The following is a 21,400-nucleotide window of genomic DNA, read 5'->3' as shown; positions in this document are numbered from 1 at the left end:
TAAAGACTACAGTGACTAGTGCTGGGGCCCTCCTTAGCCGTGCGGTAAGATGCGCAGCTACAAAGCAAGGCCATGCTGAGGGTGGCTGGGTTCGATTCCCGGTGCCGGTCTAGATAATTTTCGGCTTGGAAATTGTCTCGACTTCCCTGGGCATAAAAGTATCATCGTGTTAGCCTCATGATATACGAATGCAGAAATGGTAACTTGGCTTAGAAACCTCGCGGTTAATAACTGTGGAAGTGCTTAATGAACACTAAGCTGCGAGGCGGCAATGTCCCAGTGGGGGATGTAATGCCAACGAAGAAGAAGAAGAAGTGACTAGTGCAGCCGAAAGTGATTTCGCTCATAGCGGAGTCGCAAAGATCGTCCGTTACCATACGATCAGGTCGTACGTCACCAAACGACCAGGAAACCACGTTCCGTGATCGAAAAGATTGCAGCCCTGACGAGGATGAAGCGCTCGAGTAATTCTACGGAAAGCAGCCAGCAGAACGAGTTCCGTGCCACGCGACCCTAGTAGCACACATGTTCCACATAGGTTACTGCAACACTTATGTGACCAAATTTAGTCCCATTCATGTTGCTGCAACCATTTTTGTCTGTCTTGTGCTGCTCGGGGAGGACCAGGACAGCAAGAAATCCAGAATCGGTTAAGCAGTGAGTGAGCCTACAGTTTTTTCCTTAAATAAATAGTGAAATTGTTCAAAAATAAGCAATTGCTTACTAAATATATTTTAGTTTATTTGCTGGGTTTGTTGCATAATCTAATTTTTTTATCGTTTATTGCGTGTGCTGAAAGAGAATTTTTCCAGGTTGAGAACAGAAAGTGAAACAGGTGAGTTTTCCCCAGCACGTTGTGCCGACCCTGAGAGATTGAAAGAGGTGAACTGGCTCAAGACGTGTGGACGTCCATGCCACAGACCCATGGGCGTCATTGGTAGTTACAGATTCATGTTTCGAAACATCCACAACTCCAGCCTCCGAAATACTCGCGTTCTAGCTTCCCCCGAACAACGGCAAAAATTTCAACCAAGCTTTCACGTTAGAAATATGAAAAAGAACATCTGCAGGACCGGACAATATGGGGTATCTGATGACCAAACATCTGCCAGTTGGCAGAATATTGGCTCCCCGAAAAAGGAAACAAAAGCCCGATCGCTCTTACAGAAGTCAAAAAAAAATCAGGGGTTGGTTGGTCAACAAGCCACTGACGCAAGAGTCTGCTAAGGCTCTGCCATCGCAGTGACAATCTGTTATCCAAACTTCCGAAGAGTATTTTCATCCAGGTGTATACCAACCCTGCTAGTCATGGTCGGTAGTCTCCCCAGGTCACTACATAGAAAAGATCAGGCCGCCGTTAGTAAATTTATTTAATTGGTTTAATCAGTAACTCAGTATGGAGTTGTTTTGTTGATTTTTCTCGGTGAACAAAATCTAAACACAATTTTTTCTGCGTGACGTTTCGGTCTTCTGCTTTGCCTCGACCATCTTCAGACGCCTTTTTATTTTTTTTTAATTCAAAAAGTTAAACAAAGAAAAACAAACAACTCACATACCGATCACCGCAGCGATTACCATCTCGTTTCCTGCTGCGCGGTCACTTACCACTGGAAAGCAGGGTTGCAGCTGTGGTGTTTGTCGTCTGTCTTTCATCCTCTTTTTTTCTTCCCAGGCAATGGAGGGGGAATCTGCTCAACAGACATCCTGGGTTGTCCAGGAAGTGCGGGGTTAGGGACTACCTCCAACAGCAAACGAGGGAGGCAGGACTACATCCCCGACCCGCTAAACCGTTTCCATTGCCGCCAAGCCCATAGTCCCTTCGGTACAACCGGTAAGTAATGCTTCAAAGGAGGGCCAGCGCACAACGCACCCTCGAGGTTAGCTGCGTGTCCTTGCAGCACCGAACATCGTAACTCGCTTTTTTAGAAGAACACCATGGTATCGTACCAGCGCATTGCCGGCTTTCCAGGTGGTCTTACCACGCCCTATGTCCTCGGAAGGTGGGAAGGGTCGACCTCGCGCCTACTTCCCTCTGCACGACTGGTATCAAGAATGATGATGCCGCGTTCATCCCTTTCTGCGATAGGGTCTATTCGCCAACACACAGAAGGTGTGCCTACGCCTGCCCCAGCCTTGACGAAGAGCCCTTTCCGTCCTCGGACTCGGAACCCGCCTGGTTGACCGACCCTCTGTCGCCTTGTGACTGTGTTTTCTCTTGTTATTTTCGGAAAGGCAGAACGATCGCGCGATCTGCCGAAATATTGTGTTTTGCATTGCGCGGCCGGTAATAAAGTTAATCAGTTCAGTGCGTGTTTTCTCTTGTTTCGGAAAGGGAGAAAAATGATAATGTGTTTCTTGTTCAGTCGTGTTTCTCCAGTAAGGGTCTGTTCACAAATTTCGTAACGATTTTGGGTGGAAGGGGAGGTCCAATTTGCGTTATACTTTGTTACACTAAAAGGTGGGGGAGGGGTGGGTACTACCAAATGTTACGCATAACGCTTTTTCGCTGCGAGTTTTTATCCTTTATTTTTCGATTCTTCGGCTCGATAGTGTGTGATAAATTGTAGTTTTTATTCCGTGACAGATTTCCCGAATTTGATAGAGCGGCATCAGACGGAAGGATCTCATGGTTTAAAGATGTGAAAATATGCAAAATTACTCGCCGTGTAATTCTAGTAGATAGTCAAGAATGCCTGGATGAAGTTCTGAAGGAATTCTAATGATTTCTTTCAAGAGCTACCAAAGGTATTGTTCGCACAACTCATCGTTATCGTCGCTGTTTCTGCTGCTTGCTTGCAGTGAGAGAGAGGTCAGCGCAAAGAAGAGCAGCGTGCGTAGCTTCTATTCATTCGTTTGATTAGTTTTGTGTGTTTCGCGCCAATAGCCCGAACGCGTTGCAGCGTTCGGTTGGCAATTTGGCGCGTAGTTAATCTTATTAGACTTAAATTTGAATGTTTGTGCGCACGTCCCCAATCATTTGTATATTGTTTCCGTACTTAAAGTCGCCTATAAAAGGCGACTCTGAATTGAATGTCTTATACAATGTTCATAGTAACCTCCGGGAAGGCAATAAAATCATCAGTTTTAAAGTCACGCAGTTGTTCTTTTTCGTCGTCTGGAGTCTAAAAAGTTAACACAACGTAGGGTCGTCCCACCCTGGACGAAACAGGTATTTTTAAGGAATTTTTTGAAGTAATTCTTGAAACAATAACAGAAGCAATTCATAAACAACGGAATTATTCCTTAAGGATTTTTTTTAATGGTTTTCCTATTCGAATTTTCGAAGAGGGAAGTTCTGAAAGAATTCCTAGAATTTCTTCTTTGAATTTTTAAGGAAGATTTTGGTTTGTTGCATTGTCAGAATAATTTCTGGTTCTTTACTGTACTTGCTGAAAGAATCTTTGAAATTCAAGAAATTCATTTAGGAGTTTGTATACAAATTTCCGAAAGAAATTCAGGTGTAATTACGAGTGTAATTAATGGAGGAATTTTTGATAGCATTGCTTAAGGAATTCCTGAAGGAAATTTTTAGATTGATTTGCGGAGGATTTCAGAAGAAATTCCATGATGATTAGTAATTTATCGCTGGAGGAATTTCAATGAATTACTTAGAAATACTTACGATGGAATTCCTGGAGAAATGTATGAAGGTACGCCTGAGATAACTTTTGGATGAATAACCGAATTCATTCCTAGGGGTATTTATTACAAATAGATATCAGGAAGATTTTCCGGATAAACTTTTGGATAAATTCATAAAATATCACCAGGATAAATACTGAACAAATTGCCGAAGCAAGAAGAATTCCCTGAAGTAAACTCCCAAGGAATTCTTGAGAATATTCGAAGAAGTTTGATGATGGGTCGACTGCAATCCCGATATTTTTAGGTTTTTATTTAGATATTGAGAATTAGTTTTTTATTTGTTGATTTATTGGCATTTATCGGTGAGTGCAGTATTAACAATATTATCAGCCTGTCCTGGTAAGAGTAGTCACCATGCTACTACCCAACCCAAGCAGCACAATCGAAACAAATTTGGTTGCTGTGACTTGATTGTGACTGAATCTGGTCATATATAAGTTGCAGCAATCTATTTAAAACATGTGTGCTGCTCGGGAAGCCATTCTGCTGTTCTTACGACTGGACCTTGGACGTCTGCTATAAAAAATATTCAAATTCTGTTCACTTCACACTTGGCGCATGCTTGTGATATTTATCTGTTCTATTCTTATAGATATTTGCTTAAAAATTCCTTTGGAAGTTCTTCCGTGAATTCCAAAAAATATTCATAGGGAAAATCCTTCAACAATTCCTTCAGAAACTCGTTGAGAAAATCTTTTCAAAAACCTATTCAAGGAGTTCTCTGGCATTTCCTTTAAGAGCTCACTCGGAAATTCCTCCTGAAATACATTTGTAAATACATCCAGGTAATTCTTCTATAATTTTCCCAGAAAATCCTCCAGAAATTCTTCCCGGAACTCCTCCAGCAATAATTTAGAAGATTTCCCCAACAGTTCAATTGAATATTCTTCCAGGTATTCTTTCATAAAATCTCCCGAAAGGCATTTGTATTTTTTTTTAGAAATTATTCAGTGAGGGAAAATCCAATAATTACGTAACGCAAAAAACCGTCATTTTCAAACACCCTCCCACATAGGCACTTTTAGCGTCTAAAAAATTTGTAAGAGTTATCACACCTCCGGCAACCCCCCTCCTCCTCTAAGCGTTACGTAATTTATGGATGTTCCCTAACCATTGCATAATTCCTTTCAAAAATTCCTTTTCTGCAGGAATTAGTCCGGGAATTTGGTTGAAAGGATTCTTCTGCAAAATTATTGAAGATTGAAATAGGAAATCCGAAAGGAATTTTCTAATGGGAATTCAAAAGAATTTCCTAAGATAATTTCGTACGGCATTCCTAAACAAAATTCCCGAAACAATTTTTAAATGAAATTTCCAAACCATTCCTAATAGGATTTATAAATGATTTTCTGTAGAGATTCTCGGAAGAGTGCTCAACAGAAATTCTGAAAGAACTTCAGAAGGAATCTCCGAATGTCTAAGGGAATCTCTGGAAGAGGTGCTAAAGAAATCTGGAGAAATGAGCGAAAGAACTCCTATAAGAAGTTTTGAAGGAATACTTGGATATCAAAAAAAAACATCTGTCCTGGTAAGAGTATTCACCATGCTACTACCCAACCCAAGCAGCACAATCGAAACAAATTTGGTTGCTGCGACTTGATTGTGACTGAATCTGGTCATATATAAGTTGTAGCAATCTATTTAAAACATGTGTGCTGCTCGGGAAGCCATTCTGCTGTTCTTACGACTGGACCTTGGACGTTTGCTATAAAAAATATTCAAATTCTGTTCACTTCACACTTGTCGCATGCTTGCGATATCTATCTGTTCTATTCTTATAGGTATTTGTTTAAAAATTCCTTTGGAAGTTCTTCCGTGAATTCCAAAAAATATTCATTAGGAAAATCTTTCAACATATCCTTCAGAAACTCGTTGAGAAATTCTTTTCGAAAATCTATTCAAGCTGTTCTCCGCCATTTCCTTTAAGAGCTCACTCGGAAATTCCTCCTGAAATACATTTGTAAATACATCCAGGTAATTCTTCTATAATTTTCCCAGAAAATCCTCCAGAAATTCTTCCCGGAACTCCTCCAGCAATAATTTAGAAGATTTCCCCAATAGTTCAATTGAATATTCTTCCTGGTATTCTTTCAGAAAATCTCCCGAAAGGCATTTGTAATTTTTTTTAGAAATCATTCAGTAAGGGAAAATCCATTAATTACGTATCGCCAAAAATCGTCATTTTCAAACCCCCCTCCCCCCTATGTCACACTTTTAGCGTCTAAAAAATTTGTAAGATTCATCACACCTCAGGCAACCCCCCTCCTCCTCTAAGCGTTACGAATTTTATGGATGTTCCCTAACCAATGCAAAATTCCTTTCAAAAATTCCTTTTCTGCGGGAATCAGTCCGGGAATTTGGTTTAAAGGATTCTTCCGGAAAATTATTGAAGAATGAAATAGGAAATACGAAAGGAATTTTCGGAGGATTTTCTAACGGGTATGTGAAAGGATTTCCTAAGAAAATTTCGTACGGCATTCCTAAAAAAAATCCCAAAACAATTTTTAAATGAAATTTCCAAACCATTCCTAATAGGATTTATAAATGATTTTCTAGAGAGATTCTCGGAAGAGTGTTTTTGTCAGAACTTCATCCAGGAATTCTTTCGAAATTTCTTTAAGAAATTCCTTCGGACATTCCTAGGAAAATTTAATTAGGAATGCCATAAGACCTTCGGATATTTATTCACAAATTCTGTCGGAAATCCCTTCAGAAATTCTTATTTCTTATGAACTATTGAGAAATCGACTGTATATTTTTATTTCGATTTTAAGGATGGCTACGCAGTCTTGAATTATTGAAACAAGATGTTTATTTATCCGACGTTTCGACACGGGTATGGTGTCTTCATCAGGGGAAACTATAATTGATTGGGTACTTAGTTATGTGTTATAAATATGTGTCAAAATGTTAACTTACAATACGGTATTTGTTCCTAGTCTATTGTTTAGTCTAACATTAACTGTCTGGTATAGATTTTTCTGGTACATACTGTGAAATTTAGATAGTTATAACACTGAATTTGAACTAATTACAACAGATCCAAACATATAAAAACTGACTTACACTTCGAGAACACACAATTTCAAAAACATTGACACTAACAGATAACGCGAATTTTCTTTCGGATACCGCCTCATTGCAAACCCCCTTTTTCCGTAATGGTAGCCTTGATGCCCTATCTGAATAATCTACTCATCTCTTAAATTTTGTTTGTTTTGATTTCCTCTCTTAATCTCTTCTATATTCTTGATATGGTGCAATTCAGAGGCGTATGTTGTGTTCAATCCATCTACGTCTGTCCGCTTATTAACGGTGTGGTTTGTGTTTGTTACATGGCACATTTCCAGAAATGGAAGTGTGGATGATTTGTAGCTGTGGTCTATAATTTGTGTAAGTTCGAAGTTGAATCTGTGGTCTGGGACAATACAGTGTTGAATAAGAGCAGTCGTCGATTCGACTAGAGACGTTTTAGCTGTGACCAGCTGTGTTTGTTCTGTGACCAGCAAGTCGCTTTTTTAGATAATTCCTAGTCATTCCTACATAACAGCACGAACAATCATTGCATGGAATTCTGTAAATAATATTGCTAATATCTTCTTTCCCTAGAGGTTGTTTTAATTTGGTATGTAGATCGTTAACTGTGTGATATTGTTTTGTGGTGATGGAGATGTTGGGATAATCTTTGATTAATAATTTCGCGATCCGCTGGGAAAGTGCAGGTACGTACGGAATGGATCTGTAAAGTTTTACATTTGTTGTAATTTCAGGATGTGGAAACTGTCCCTCGTGATGAATGGAACTGCTGGTCGGATGATGATCTCGGAATTCAACTATTTGGTGGTTGGTGTTCGGTACGGCATCTTGTTGTTCAATTGGAGGAGATTGCTGGCTGGGTGGGCTATGGGCTGCTGGCATGATGACTGGCTGGGAGGGTGGCTGACGACATGGTTGGCTCTGGGTGGATATTGCTGGATTAGTGTGGGTAGTGCACGGGGTTTGGTGGGTAGTGGTCTGCGGTGGTTGGGTGGGCGGTTGTTGTGTTGATTGGGTTGGTTGTGGATGGATACTGTTCTGATGTTTATTCATGTACAGATGAAATAGTCGATTGATGAGTTGCTTTGGATAGTTGTTCGCCTGCAGGTGTTGGTGAATGGTTTTTGCTATTTCATCGATGGGTTTGTTGTGTGTAAGCGAACAAACCCTGTGAATGAAGTTGTTGGCTACATTTATTTTGTGTTTCGGTCCACCAAACCCCGTGCACTACCCACACTAATCCAGCAATATCCACCCAGAGCCAACCATGTCGTCAGCCACCCTCCCAGCCAGCCATCATGCCAGCAGCCCATAGCCCACCCACGCAGCAAACTCCTCCAATTGAACAACAAGATGCCGTACCGAACACCAACCACCAAATAGTTGAATTCCGAGATCATCATCCGACCAGCAGTTCCATTCATCACGAAAGACAGTTTCCACATCCTGAAATTACAACAAATGTAAAACTTTACAGATCCATTCCGTACGTACCTGCACTTTCCCAACGGATCGTGAAAATATTAATCAAAGATTATCCCAACATCTCCATCACCACAAAACAATATCACACAGTTAACGATCTACATACCAAATTAAAACAGCCTCTAAGGAAAGAAGATATTAGCAATATTATTTACAGAATTCCATGCAATGATTGTCCGTGCTGTTATGTAGGAATGACTGCGAATTATCTAAAAAAGCGACTTGCTGGTCACAGAACAAACGTAAACAAGCTGGAAAAATTGTTAAACGATGTCCATACAAATACTGAAGCAGCTAAAATGTCTCTAGTTGAATCGACGACTGCTCTAATTTAACACTGTATTGACCAAGACCACAGATTCAACTTCGAACTTACACAAATTATAGACCACAGCTACAAATCATCCACACCTCCATTTCTGGAAATGTGCCATGTAACAAACACAAACCACACCGTTAATAAGCGGACAGACGTAGATGGATTGAACACAACATACGCCTCTGAATTGCACCATATCAAGAGTATAGAAGAGATTAAGAGAGGAAAACGAAACAACCAAAATTTAAGAGATGAGTAGAGTATTCAGATAGGGCATCAAGGCTACCATTACGGAAAAAAGGGAGTGTAAGTCAGTTTTTATATGTTTGGATCTGTTGTAATTAGTTCAAATTCAGTGTTATAATTATCTAAATTTCACAATATGTACCAGAAAAATCCATACCAGACAGTTAATGTTAGACTAAACAATAGACTAGGAACAAATACCGTATTGTAAGTTAACATTTTGACACATATTTATAACACATAACTAAGTACCCAATCAATTATAGTTTCCCCTGATGAAGACACCATTTCCGTGTCGAAACGTCGGATAAATAAACATCTTGTTTCAATAATTCAAGACTGCGTAGCCATCCTTAAAATCGAAACTTATTTCTTATTTAATTTCTTTATTCTTTCATAAATTTCCGGAAAAAGCCTTGCAACACAATTTCCGGATTAAATCCTGTATGCTTTTGCTAAAAGGAGAAAGAAGTTCCTAATAAATTTTCAGAAGATTTTCCGAAGTAATCCCTAGAGCAGTGTTAAAAGAAATATGGCGTATTTTGCTAAATTATCCCTGAACGGAATTCCTGGAGTGGAAAGAATTTCTGAAGAATTTTCATAAAAAAAAACTTTCGAATAAATTGCTGGAGTAATTTAAGAATGAATTCTCGAAAGAATATCGCAAGGAAAACCTGACAGATTTTCCGATAGCTTTTGCGAAGGTATTTCCGAAAGAATTCTTACAGGAATTTACGAAGGAATTTCCAACAAACACAACGTAATCAACTCCATGAAGAACATCCACCTGTCAGAGCAGGATTCTAAAACGCAAGTTTAGTTTAAAAGCTGATCAAATGTGATTAAGTTAAATGTTAGGTTTAGAATTATTTTAATTATTTATTATTTTTTTAATTATTTTAATTATTTTAATTATTTATTATTATTTTTTTTATTATTTAATTATTTTTTTGTATATTTCATTAAGCGAACAAGCGAACGAGTTCTTAAATACACTTTCACTGCTGTAATTGATCAAATCAATAATTCCGCTAAACCTATTGATCAAAGTATCACTTCAAGTGTTCCCCTCATCCCAAACATCCTATCATCACATTTTGCCATCAAAAATATCAAAAATCAAAGCAGAGTGACTGGCCGGATTCGCAACAGCCGCATTAATCCCCACCGGCTTTGCCTACCCTTTTCGAAGAAAAGCCATATTGCTTCAACTTCTTAGCCTTTGTTGAACCTTTTGACTCTCACTAAAGAGTGATTCGAGACTTTTTTCTCCCGAACCGCTATCAAATCTCTCGCAGTAAATCCTCTTCCCATCCACAGATACACCCAATTAGGGCATTTTCCACGTACGGGCGCATGAAGAACAGATGAACCGATGATGCTGCCATTATGCTGCTGAAAGTTTAAGCATTTTTCAATGCGGGAAACAATTCGGAAGGGGACAAACCCGGCTCGATGGAGCAGGCATTTAACAGGAAGTAATCCCAATTCCCAGATTAAAAATTCTTCCACATGTGAGAGTTCGAGAAACTGAGGAGGAGAAAAACATTACACTCGAAGAAGATGACGAAGCTAGACGAAGGCGATTGTGGAACTGATTGGAAAAGAAATTTTGCTTCCAGGAAGGTTAAAATGTTTCAGAAATAGAACCTTGGGATTTGGCGAAGGCCTTCCGGACGGACGGATCCTCTGGCAGGGTTCGACGAGAAGGGTGCATAAGCTCGGATTTATAATCTCACTGCTTTCGACCCAGTGTGCAGAACTGTAAGGGCATGCCCAACTAAAATGAACCGAGTATGAATTCAAAGTCATAGATTTGGAAAGCTGTCAAATTTGTAATAAAGACGAGTTGGAGAAATTCTATAAGAACAATAGTCGTTGAAGTTCATTATTTCTTCGTTATTTTGTTAACTTTTCCTACTAAGGATCTGCTTTACCCATTATTGAATTTTTTGACATTTCGTTCAGCCAATCGATATCCCGCATACCCTTGCGTGACTGCCCGTTGGCTGTTGGAACCTATTTCTTTTCAGTTCGTTGCTTGATTTACGCACGACCGGCAGCTCGATTCAAGCGAACCATGTCTGGGACTTACCGGTACAGTTGGCCGAGATTGTAGTGGGCGTTAATGTGCTCGGACGAATATTTGATCGCCTCGAGGAAGTGAAACTCGGCCGTCTCGAACTCCCCCATCAAGGTGCCGATGTTGTTGTGCGCGCTGGCATACGTTGGCCACAGTCGCAGGGCTTCCCGGTAGTGGGCTACGGCTTGCTCGGCTTGCGAGGAATCACGCAAAAAATTGCCGAAATTGTAGTGCATTTTTGCGTTGTGTGGAAGCGTCCGTAGGCCGGATCTGAGAACGAGAATGAGATGGGAAAGGAAAATGATTTGAAAGATTAAAATCAATTTCACAGGAAGCGGATGGTTCTTTTTTCTCCATGTGCATCTGAAAGGAACGTACCTCAGCAGGGCTTCACGGGAGCTCCAGTCCCGGTTTCTGGACAGAGTTTTCATACAGCCGGATGCTATTAGCAGAAGACCGCAAACGATGATTGCTTTTCGCATTTTGGGAAACCGTTCCCACACTCGCTGGGCGCCGTACACTACCAGGATGACGCTACCCATGCTGGAAAAGAGAAAGGAAAGCAAACTCATTGTTGAGTATGACGTTCCACGATATTATGCGGTATCAATCAAACCCGTCGTTAACACCATCATCAAATCATAAATTATGCATCATACCTTAGGAAATGGTGGGTGTAATGTGAGCGGGCATATTTCTATGATGTGGGAGCATATGATTATCGACAGCTTTCGGATACATGTTCAATAATTTGGAAAATTGACGTCTAAGTCGAACCGATATCCAATTTGGTATGGATTTTACGATCATGTACGAAATTCAATAGATTACTGTCGTGGAGCCTTACCAAATTTCGATGTTTAACCGGCAGGTCGATATAATACCAAAATAAATAAATTTCTATTTTTACTTCATATGCAATATTTTAATTTTAATCAATATTTCGCAATGTTGGCAAACTAAACGATGAGTAACATCACAACAATTCTAAGTTCTAATTCTAATTAAATTAAAAAAGGTTCTCTCATCTTACATAGAATCATACAATGGAGACAGTAGTTCAAATGCCCAAAATTGCGGCAAAGTTATAATTTTTCAATTTGCAATAAAAGCTCTGTTTTTTATTAAATGCCATGTACCACATACTAACTTAAACACGTGTCATCAACTACGGGATGAAGACACCTGACAATTCCGATAAAACTCTCTAATACCATAAAGAATCCAATTTACGTTTGATTACTTCTGGCAAAATTCCGTTCGTCTTTGCCCGTGTCTTTATTACGATAAATTGATTCGATTCAGCAAAAAAAAAACAGGATAAAAAGAAAAACAAAAACCAAAGAAAACTGTGGAAGTCTAAACCAATGCGCCACCACCGCACCACCGTGAGGAACGGAAACCCCAGCATGATCCTTTACCCATTCATAAGGCGTAGGCCACCATTTAACGAGTGATGCGTGTTTGTTTCGTATTTGGTATATTTTTTCCTTCACAGCAATAACGTCAGCACTACGGCACTTGCCTCGTCCGTTTTCCAACCCTACCGTTTGGACCTAAACTTGGGCCGGTGTAAATTAAGTAAAATGACCTTACTCTCATAAATTTGGAAATAGCAAAAAATAAAAAGAAGAAAAATAACTCGTCAAGTATATTGGGGGTTCGGAATAAGAATCAGAACGGTACAATATCCGACTGATTGCCGTGGAGACAAAACTGCTTAGGAAAGTAAATTGCTCCGTGCGTCCTCGTCGTCGGTGTTGCGAACTTACCTTGGAATGTAGAGAACTCGTTCGGCAACGACAAAACCAACAGTTACAACTAAATTTGTGGCCGGCAGGAAGGGTAGAACTAATAAGAGAAACCCCAATACGACCGGTACGTGACGTTGGTGCTGTTGGAAGAGAGGAAGATAAAAAAACAGACATTGAGTAAACTGGTGGTTGGTGATGATACGGAGGATGACTGAAGCTACCCCGTGGAATGGTAAGGTTGGAAAATGATCGAGCGGTTGACGGGAAACGGAAACACGGATGCCTCTTTATAATATATATTGTGCCTTTGCTCCGTATGAGTGATGAAGTGATTTTCTAGATAAGGCGCTCAATATATTCTTTTGTTGAACTAAGAAAGGCTGATTATTCTGCCCAGTTGATTTTTTAAAATGCAAAAATGTATGTCTAAAGAAATACAATAAAAATCCGTATTCTTCAATGATGCCATAAAAACATACTCATCGGAAAATAAAATGAAAAGTGCAGCTTTAAGATGATTGTTGCTGATTGTAAATAAAGTAATATAACCAGTATCTATGTATCTGAAAAATAGAACAAGGAGTACCACGATTATCAAACAAATCCATAAAGCTCATTCTCGGTAGAGCGCAATATTCGATCTAAAGCTTAGCTCAGCTTAGCTAGATTAACTTCACATATCGTAGTTGCTAGTCGTGATTGTCGAGAAACAAACAAATATGCATAGGTCATGAATTGAATAGTTTTTGTCGGAACGGGAAGCCATTATCACTGTACCTACAAGCTTCGTAGTTTCTTAATTTCAATACCAAAAACTATGCCAGCCACGTCCTCACAGGTACTGAAAAGGCAAAGTAAGTTAGTTGCGGAGGTTATCTATGGAAATGGCCTTGATGCATTTGAATATTTTTTCTTCCGACATATTTGTTCGGAACCGCAGACGAAAATCGTATTTCAAATTATCGCAAGGCATCAACTCAATGTGTTTCACCTCCCAGGTAATTACGCGATCCGTTGACCACCAATTTTCCTTCTGTTATTCAAAGCTGTTCGATTTATTTTTTTATTACCAGACTAAGGCCGGAGTGGCCTGTGCAATACATAAAAGTCTTCTGCATTCAGCTCGGTCCATGGCTGCACTTCGCAAGCCACGCAGTCTGCGGAGGGTCCGCAAATTGTCCTCCACCTGATCGATCCACCTTGCCCGCTGTGCACCTCGCCTTCTTGTTCCCGTCGGATCGTTGTCGAGAACCATTTTCACCGGATTACTGCCCGATATTCTGGCTACGTGCCCGGCCCTCCGCTTTTAAATCGCCATTTTGGCTTTATTCGTGTAATTCTCTCCATAGGATCTTGAATTGATTTGTAATCTTGATCCTCAGAACTGAAAACCGATGGAATTTCTAGTTTTAGGGTGAAAAAATTCATGTTCGGGATTTGAGAATACGTTTCGTGATATCTAACTCATCGCGTGCGATGTTTTCTGACCATCTTATACGTACTGCGTTCGTTTCTACCTATCGTGAAGCGAACGAAGTGGTATGCTGCCGTAATCTGAAGATGTGACGTATACGCCAAATTGCAACATGCATGTCTTCCATTTTTCTGTTAAAGAATTCAACAAGTACTACTCGTTAACACCATTTTTGTAAAATGACGTATACGTCACTTTTTCAGATTGCGGCAGTATGGTATTAGGGGAAGAGGTTCGGTTGTGGGCACCCTTTTGTCTTTGATCCATAACTTTGGCCCTAGATGATATTATGCCGACATTTGAAAACCAATGGAAAGCTAGACTAATAGCCTTACTACTAGCGAAAAAAATAGTTTGATTTCATCGGTTTGAAAAAAATATTGACAATTGTGCAAATTTGACATTTTTGGACATTTCAATTTTAGGGCTCGGTTGTGGGCACCCTTGAAAACTCAGCTAAAAATAAAGGAAGCATGAATAAAAACCACCCAGATTTGAAGAAGAGAAATAATTTATTCATCCTAATAGGCACTAAAAAAATCAGATCAATCCACCTAACATTGATGATGCCTCCATCGGTGCATTAGAGAGGATATTTAAAAATATCACATAAGAAAAGTCTAAAATTGCACTTTAAGTAAATGGGTTTCAATTATTCTTTGATTTACGTTTTATTGATATACCTCACAGTAATAAAAATCCTGATTAATCATCCTATCGGTAATAGTGCCGTTTCGTTTATTACAAAAATTAATATTTTGACTATAAATTTTGAACCCATAGCCCGATCTGACCAAGTTTCAATAGAAAACAATGGGACAAAAATATGAATTAAACTTATTATTTAAATCAATTATATCTAAATAATTATAAAAACTGCATATAAACGTCATTTGAAATAAGTAAGGGGACAACTTAAACGTTATTGAATGATATGTTGATAAAATAAGGGTGCCCATAACCGAATCTTGCAGCCTTTTTGGAAAATGAAGAAAAAAAATTCGTGCTAAAATTTCAATGGCAACCGTCATTGAGCCTCAAAAAAAAAAAAGTCAATTTAGTGTTTTTGGGCTATTTTCAATTTTGGAAAAAAATCTAACAAGAGATATAAACGTCTAAAACTATCGCAACAACCTCTATACGGAAGATTTGGGTGTGCTCTACAAGTCTTGTGAACATTGCGATTCGTTCCATTAACGTTTTGTCCATGTTAAAGTGATTTTCATGGTTTTGAGTGCATAAAAATACTGTTTCCCCCAAAAGTCGTTGTTCTTGTTTACAACTTGTTTAAAGAAATCTCAGCGTGCAAATTTATTACAAATGTTCAGCTTCTGATTTTTAAGAATTTAACGATAAATCGCACAGTGACAATTATATTACTCAAATTTCCAGGGAAAAAAGAGGAATAATAATAAAATAAATTAGCAATCATTTGTCATAAACTCAAGAATTTTGTAGAACAACGACTTTTGGGGGAAACAGTTTTTTATGCACTTAAAAGCTTGAAAATCACTTTTACATGGACAAAACGTGAACGGAACGAATCGCAATGTTCACAAAACTTGTAGAGCACACCCAAAGCTTCCGTATAGAGGTTGTTGTGATAGTTTTCGACGTTTATATCTCTTGTAAGATTTTTTCCAAAATTGAAAATAGCCCAAAAACACTAAATCGACTTGAGTCACCTCGAAATTTTATCCGAATTAGCTGAAAATTTGACAGCAGACTTATTTTAGCATAAGAATTGTGATTCTGGGCTGACCGGTTGAATTTTTGATACTTTTTGAAAACATGAAGAGGTCTAATAAATATGCATTGGAACTCACTTTTTGAATTGAATCACTTCAACTTATGACACTTTGAAAAAAGCCAAAACAACTTTAGTGTTGTTTTTTTTTCTTATAATGCTGAGCGACTTTTGCTATAGTCACATTGATACCGAATGGTAACTATTTTGTTAATTTGTGTGGGGTTGTAGGGTATTTTCCATCAGCCCCGTCGTTAGGCATTAAGCCGCCGTTTGCTTCCCGGAACCCATCCTACGCCGCCAGCGACTTTCGACCGGCCAACGGTGCACCAGTGCAAAGTTCGCTTCGATTGAAGCCACCCGCTGCCCACGCCATCCTCGATTGAAGCCATTCTTCACTAGCACAATTTCTCGACAGACCACCAGTCTAGCGTCATCCTGCCGCCATTCAACAATTGCCAAGCTTCTCGGCGCATCACCGTCGGACAATGGACAATGCTCGAGAAGGACTGGCAAGCACTCGGAGTATTCGAGAGACGGGTGCTTAGGATCATCTTTGGCGGTGTGCAAGAACGACGACCTGCATCCGTGGAAGGCTGTTACATTACCAACATTACACTTTCACCTGATTAGCATGTTCATAGATCCGCACAAGTCCTAAGCACATTCTCACTTCAACGGGTGACCGGACGAGTGCCGAGGTCAGACCAAAGATTCCGGATGGAGATAGCTTCCGGTTCAGTGGTGCCCCGACGACTCGAGGCCGGTGCATTTGTGCGCCACGATCTACTCAACTGGTCCCCGGCATTGGACCTAGCCTACTCCGATTAATCGATTTCCCATGCACTGCGCCTTTTAGCTTCTTGCTTAACCGATGAGCCATATAGCTCACGCCTTGGTCGCGAACTACTCGGATAGTTCCCGGTGGTGGATCAATCCTACTCCGACGGGGAGTTCCCCGACGTCGGAAGCTCCCCCGTAACCGACGACCCGTCTCAACGGGTGACCGGACGAGTGCCGAGGTCAATCCAAGGATTCCGGGTGGAGATAACTTCCGGTTCAATGGTGCCCCGACGACCCGGAGCCGGTGCATTCGCACGCCACGATCTACTCAGCTGGTCCCCGGCGGTGGGCCTAGCCTACTCCGATAACCGAGTTTCGATTGCCTTGAGCCATTCAGCTCTCACCTTATTCGTTGAGCCATTTAGCTCCCACCCGGTCGCGATCGTGAGAAGCTCCTCCGAAACCGGCCGTTTCGTCACGTTCTGAGGCCACGCGCGGTAGCTGGCGCTGGCGTTCCCATTTATTATCGTCATTTATATTCACGACTTCCGCGGCGGAGTACTCATGATCCGCTATCCGTAAAGACTGCCTGCTTTATTGTAGGATGTCGGCTATCCTGGACGTCGCTCTTGCGACCGTGCTCCACTGTTCTGGGTTCTGGCACATTTTTCTGACAATGTTATCGGTGGTAGTGTCCGTTCCACATGCTTCCAACATCGCACTCCGTTTCGAACCGGGTGCAGGATGTGTTTAGCCGTTTCTATCACGTCTGGGCATTGTGGACAGGCGGGAGCAGCCGCGTATCCGAACCTGCGTAGATACCACTTGAAGCACCGGTGGCCTGTTAAGAACAGGGTCAATCCAAAGTTTAGCTCTCCATGAGGTCTGCTAATCCATGCCGACACACTTGGGGCTAGACGATGGGTCCACCTTCCCTTACCCGAGTTGTCCCACTCCCACTGCCATTTGGATACCGCTGCTGCCTTGATATTCCTTCGAGCATCATCGGTGCCCCTGAGGGCGTAGCTCTCAGGCACATTAGCCTATGAGTACTCTTCAGCTTTCGCACGTTGCAGTTTACACTCAACGCCAATCCCCAGGCTGGACCTCCGTATCGTAGCACTGAAACCACCACGCTTGCCAGAAACCTGCGGTTGCTGGAGCACACCCTAGAGCTGTTCGCTATCATCCTCGATAGTACCTCTATCGCCGCCGACGCGCGCTTGCAGGCGTAGTCGACGTGACTTTTAAAGCTCAACTTATCGTCGAGCATCACCCCTAATTGTTTTAGAGATCTCTTGGAGGTGATGTCGCAGCCGCCGACTCTAATTGTCGCCTCTTGAACCGATTTCCGGTTGTTAACGACTATCATCTCCGTTTTATGATGCGCCAGCTGGAGCTTCTTGCTGCGCAACCATTCCTCCACTAGACTGATCGAATAGGCTGCAGTCAATTCGACCTCCCCAATGGATTCTCCATACACGGTCATGGTTACGTCATCGGCGAATCCCACTAACTTGACTCATGGTGGGAGCTTTAAACTCAGCACGCCATCGTACATCACGTTCCACCGCAATGGACCCAACATTGATTCCTGTGGGACACCTGCCGTGATGGGGGCGCTACCAAGCCTTGGTCTGTCTCGTAGATCAATACTCGATTCTGGAAGTAACATCCCAGAATCTTGTACAGCCCTACCGGTACTCCCAGCCAAAGCAACGAGTTCTCGATCTCCATCCAGCACGCACTGTTGAATGTATTCCGCACATCGAGTGTTATTACTACGCAGTAACGTATACCACGTCGCTTGCATTCGATGGCGACTTTTGCAGTGTCAACCACCGATTTAATGGCACCCATAGTAGACCTTCCTCTCCGAAAACCGAATTGCTCACTCGATAATCCTCCTACCTCCTCGTACGGCGACAGCCTGTTAAGGGACAACTGCTCCATTAGCTTCCCTACCGTGCGCCGTGTCTTTTAGACATATTGGTCTGTACGCTGAGGGGTCTCCTGGTGGCTTACCAGGTTTCGGTAACAGGACCAAACATGTCCGAATTAGTCATTATGGCTGGCTTGAACACCATGTTCGGGATCCCGTCCGGACCAGGTGCTTTACTCGGGTCGAGAGACTTTGCCACCGTCATTAGCTCCTCTACCATCACCCTCGCTTCGCTCATTTGCTCCTACCCTCGCTGCTGGCAGCCAATGGATTGGGCCATGGTGCGGGAATAGTGCTTCGCTTATCGTCTTCAGCCTCGTTGTTGGACATGGACATCGCTCGGGAGGTACCAATGCTCCTCTTGTTTTGGCCATCACCACCCTATAGGCGTCTCCCCATGGGTTCAAATTGGTGCTCTGGCACAATCTGTCGAAGCAGGCTTTCTTGCTTTCTTTGATGGCCTTGTTTAGAACCAGTCTCGCTGCTTTGAATTGCTCGATGCGTTCCTCCCTCACTTCCGCCGAGCGTGTCCTTTGCGTTTTTCTTCTAGCCCGGAGGCAGGCTGCTCGAAGGGCTGCAATATGCTCGCTCCACCAGTATACCTGTGGTCGACAATTCCGCGGTCGTGCCTTCCTCGGCATGGTAGCGTCGCACGCTCGTGACAGAACCGCAGCCAGTTCATCCCCACTCAAACTTTCCGTGTTTTCCTCCAGGCGCAAAGCTTCACTGAAGGTTCTACTGTCGAAGTGGGCGACCTTCCACGCTCTGGTTGTAGGAAGAGTGGCTCCCCGACTTCCTCTCTTTATTTCGCTATTTATCATGTACCGGATAGCCAGATGGTCACTATGGGTATATCCGTCGTCGACCCTTCACTGCATGACACCGGCCTAACTTGGACTGCAGAATGTTACTTCTATTATCGATTCCACCCCGTTTCGCTGAAAGGTACTGCGGGAATCGTCGTTTCCTAGTACGACGTCCAGCTTAGCTAAGGCCTCTAGTAGCGTTTGCCCTCTCCGGTTAGTAAGGCGGCTTCCCCACGGTGACGGACGGTGTGTGGAGACGAAGAATGAACCACGAGCTCGCCCAGCTCTACGGCGAACCCAGAATCCAGAAGGTAGCTAAAGCCGGAAGGGTACGAAGGGCAAGGCATGTTGCAAGAATGCCGGACAGCAACTCTGCAAAGATGGTGTTCCCTTCCGATCCAGAAGGTACGAGACGGCGTGGAGCGCAGCGAGTGTGGGGCACATTCGAGGATGGAGAGATGCGGCCTCGAACCGTGTATTGTGGCATCAAATTGTTGATTCAGTGTTATCTGTTTAGATGTAAACTAAAAGATCGATTTGTGCTAATTTTAAAGTTCACTATTGAAAAAAGCGTTATGATAAAAATATCGAAAAAATAAAAAAAAAAAACATTTTGAATAACCGGTTTGTTTTTTAGGAAAAAAATATCAGCAAATTGATTAGTTTTGGGCGAGACAAGGTTCACCGGGTCAGCTAGTATTTTTATTTATCCATATTGTCATATTCTGATATTTTTATTTATAATTATTTTATTTTAATTTCTTTAAATTTATATTTTTTATGTTTTTCACTCTTATATATTCATATCTTCATTTTGTTATATATTTATATGTTTATGTTTTCATTCTTTTATATAAATTTTTATTATAAATGTTCATGTTATTTTATATATTTTTTAATGTTTTCATATTTTGATATCGTCATGTTATAATATGTTGACATTTTCTTTTCTTGGTGCTCTACATTTGTATATGGTTATTTTTATCATATATTTATTTTTTCATACTTTTATATTCATTATTATTAATATTTTCACATTTTCATATATGTATATAATTTTTTATATTTTCATATTTTAATATATACACATTTTGATCTCTTCATATTGTCATATTTTCAAATATCTTTTTACATATTTTCATATATTTTTGTTTAAAAAACTAAAACTGGTTTACTAAAATAATGTAAAGGGAAGAAGTTTTTTTTGTCTTTATTAGCGAAACTTTCAGCAAGTTTTATTTACTAAATTAATGATTTCGTGTGTGTTACTTCTACGTGAAGTTAAACGATTTACAATGATATGGAAGTTATCAGATTGTGATGAAGATAGATTTTACGTACAGTTCTGGACGCAATGAGAAAACAGAACTGTGCAATAAAAATCCTATTCGACTAAAATGCTGATGTCATATTAGAAATTTGGAGACAGTACTCGTCGATAGCAAATCCTTCCGCACGCGATGGCATATGAGCAAGTCAAACCACCTTCCTTTTGCCAGTGGAGATATATCAGCTTCCACGCTGATATTCTTCCATTCCCCTTCATACGGGAGCTTGGCAGAAGGAAGGTCGTGCGATATGTGCCATCACAAATATTGCCCTCCGCTCGCTTTCAAATCGACTTCTATAAAAACATTCTTCATGCCTGCCGTATCCTAACGGAATTATCAATTCTATACTTTCGCCTCTAATGCTATCATGAACATGTACGTCCAAGTTTGGAAGATGATATTAAAGTTTTATTTGTTTTATGTGTCTTGTGTGTCTTATCCGTCTTAGACACTACTTTATCAACGAATCTTTATGTCACAGTTTTTAATTACGAGATTTCCAAATCAAGGTGTCATTTTTGCATTCGTTTGTCATGGCAATCACAGCCCAGGGAAGGAAAGTTGATATAATTCACAACCAGGTTCCAGAAATTTCCTGATCCGGACCGGGAATCGTCTTCTTCTTCTTCTTCTTCTTCTTCTTCTTCTTCTTCTTCTTCTTATTGGCATTACATCCCCACACTGGGACAGAGCCGCCTTGCAGCTTAGTGTTCATTAAGCACTTCCACAGTTATTAACTGCGAGGTTTC

At 41.0% G+C, this 21,400-nt stretch overlaps 1 protein-coding gene across 1 annotated transcript in view; it reads right to left on the bottom strand.

Moving 5' to 3' along the window:
• Window positions 1-21,400, bottom strand: part of LOC134224053 (protein O-mannosyl-transferase TMTC1-like) — a 309,191-nt gene that overhangs the window by 54,695 nt on the left and 233,096 nt on the right. The window contains exons 6-8 of the mRNA XM_062703292.1: window positions 12,587-12,708; window positions 11,193-11,357; window positions 10,827-11,084 (exon numbers count right to left, since the gene is read on the bottom strand). Of these exons, the coding sequence (XP_062559276.1) occupies window positions 10,827-11,084; window positions 11,193-11,357; window positions 12,587-12,708 (545 nt within the window). The remainder of the gene's footprint in view (window positions 1-10,826; window positions 11,085-11,192; window positions 11,358-12,586; window positions 12,709-21,400) is intronic.

Source organism: Armigeres subalbatus, chromosome 3, assembly GCF_024139115.2.
Source record: "Armigeres subalbatus isolate Guangzhou_Male chromosome 3, GZ_Asu_2, whole genome shotgun sequence".
Classification (NCBI taxonomy): Eukaryota; Metazoa; Arthropoda; class Insecta; order Diptera; family Culicidae; genus Armigeres; species Armigeres subalbatus.
This window is presented reverse-complemented; position numbering and strand designations above follow the sequence as displayed.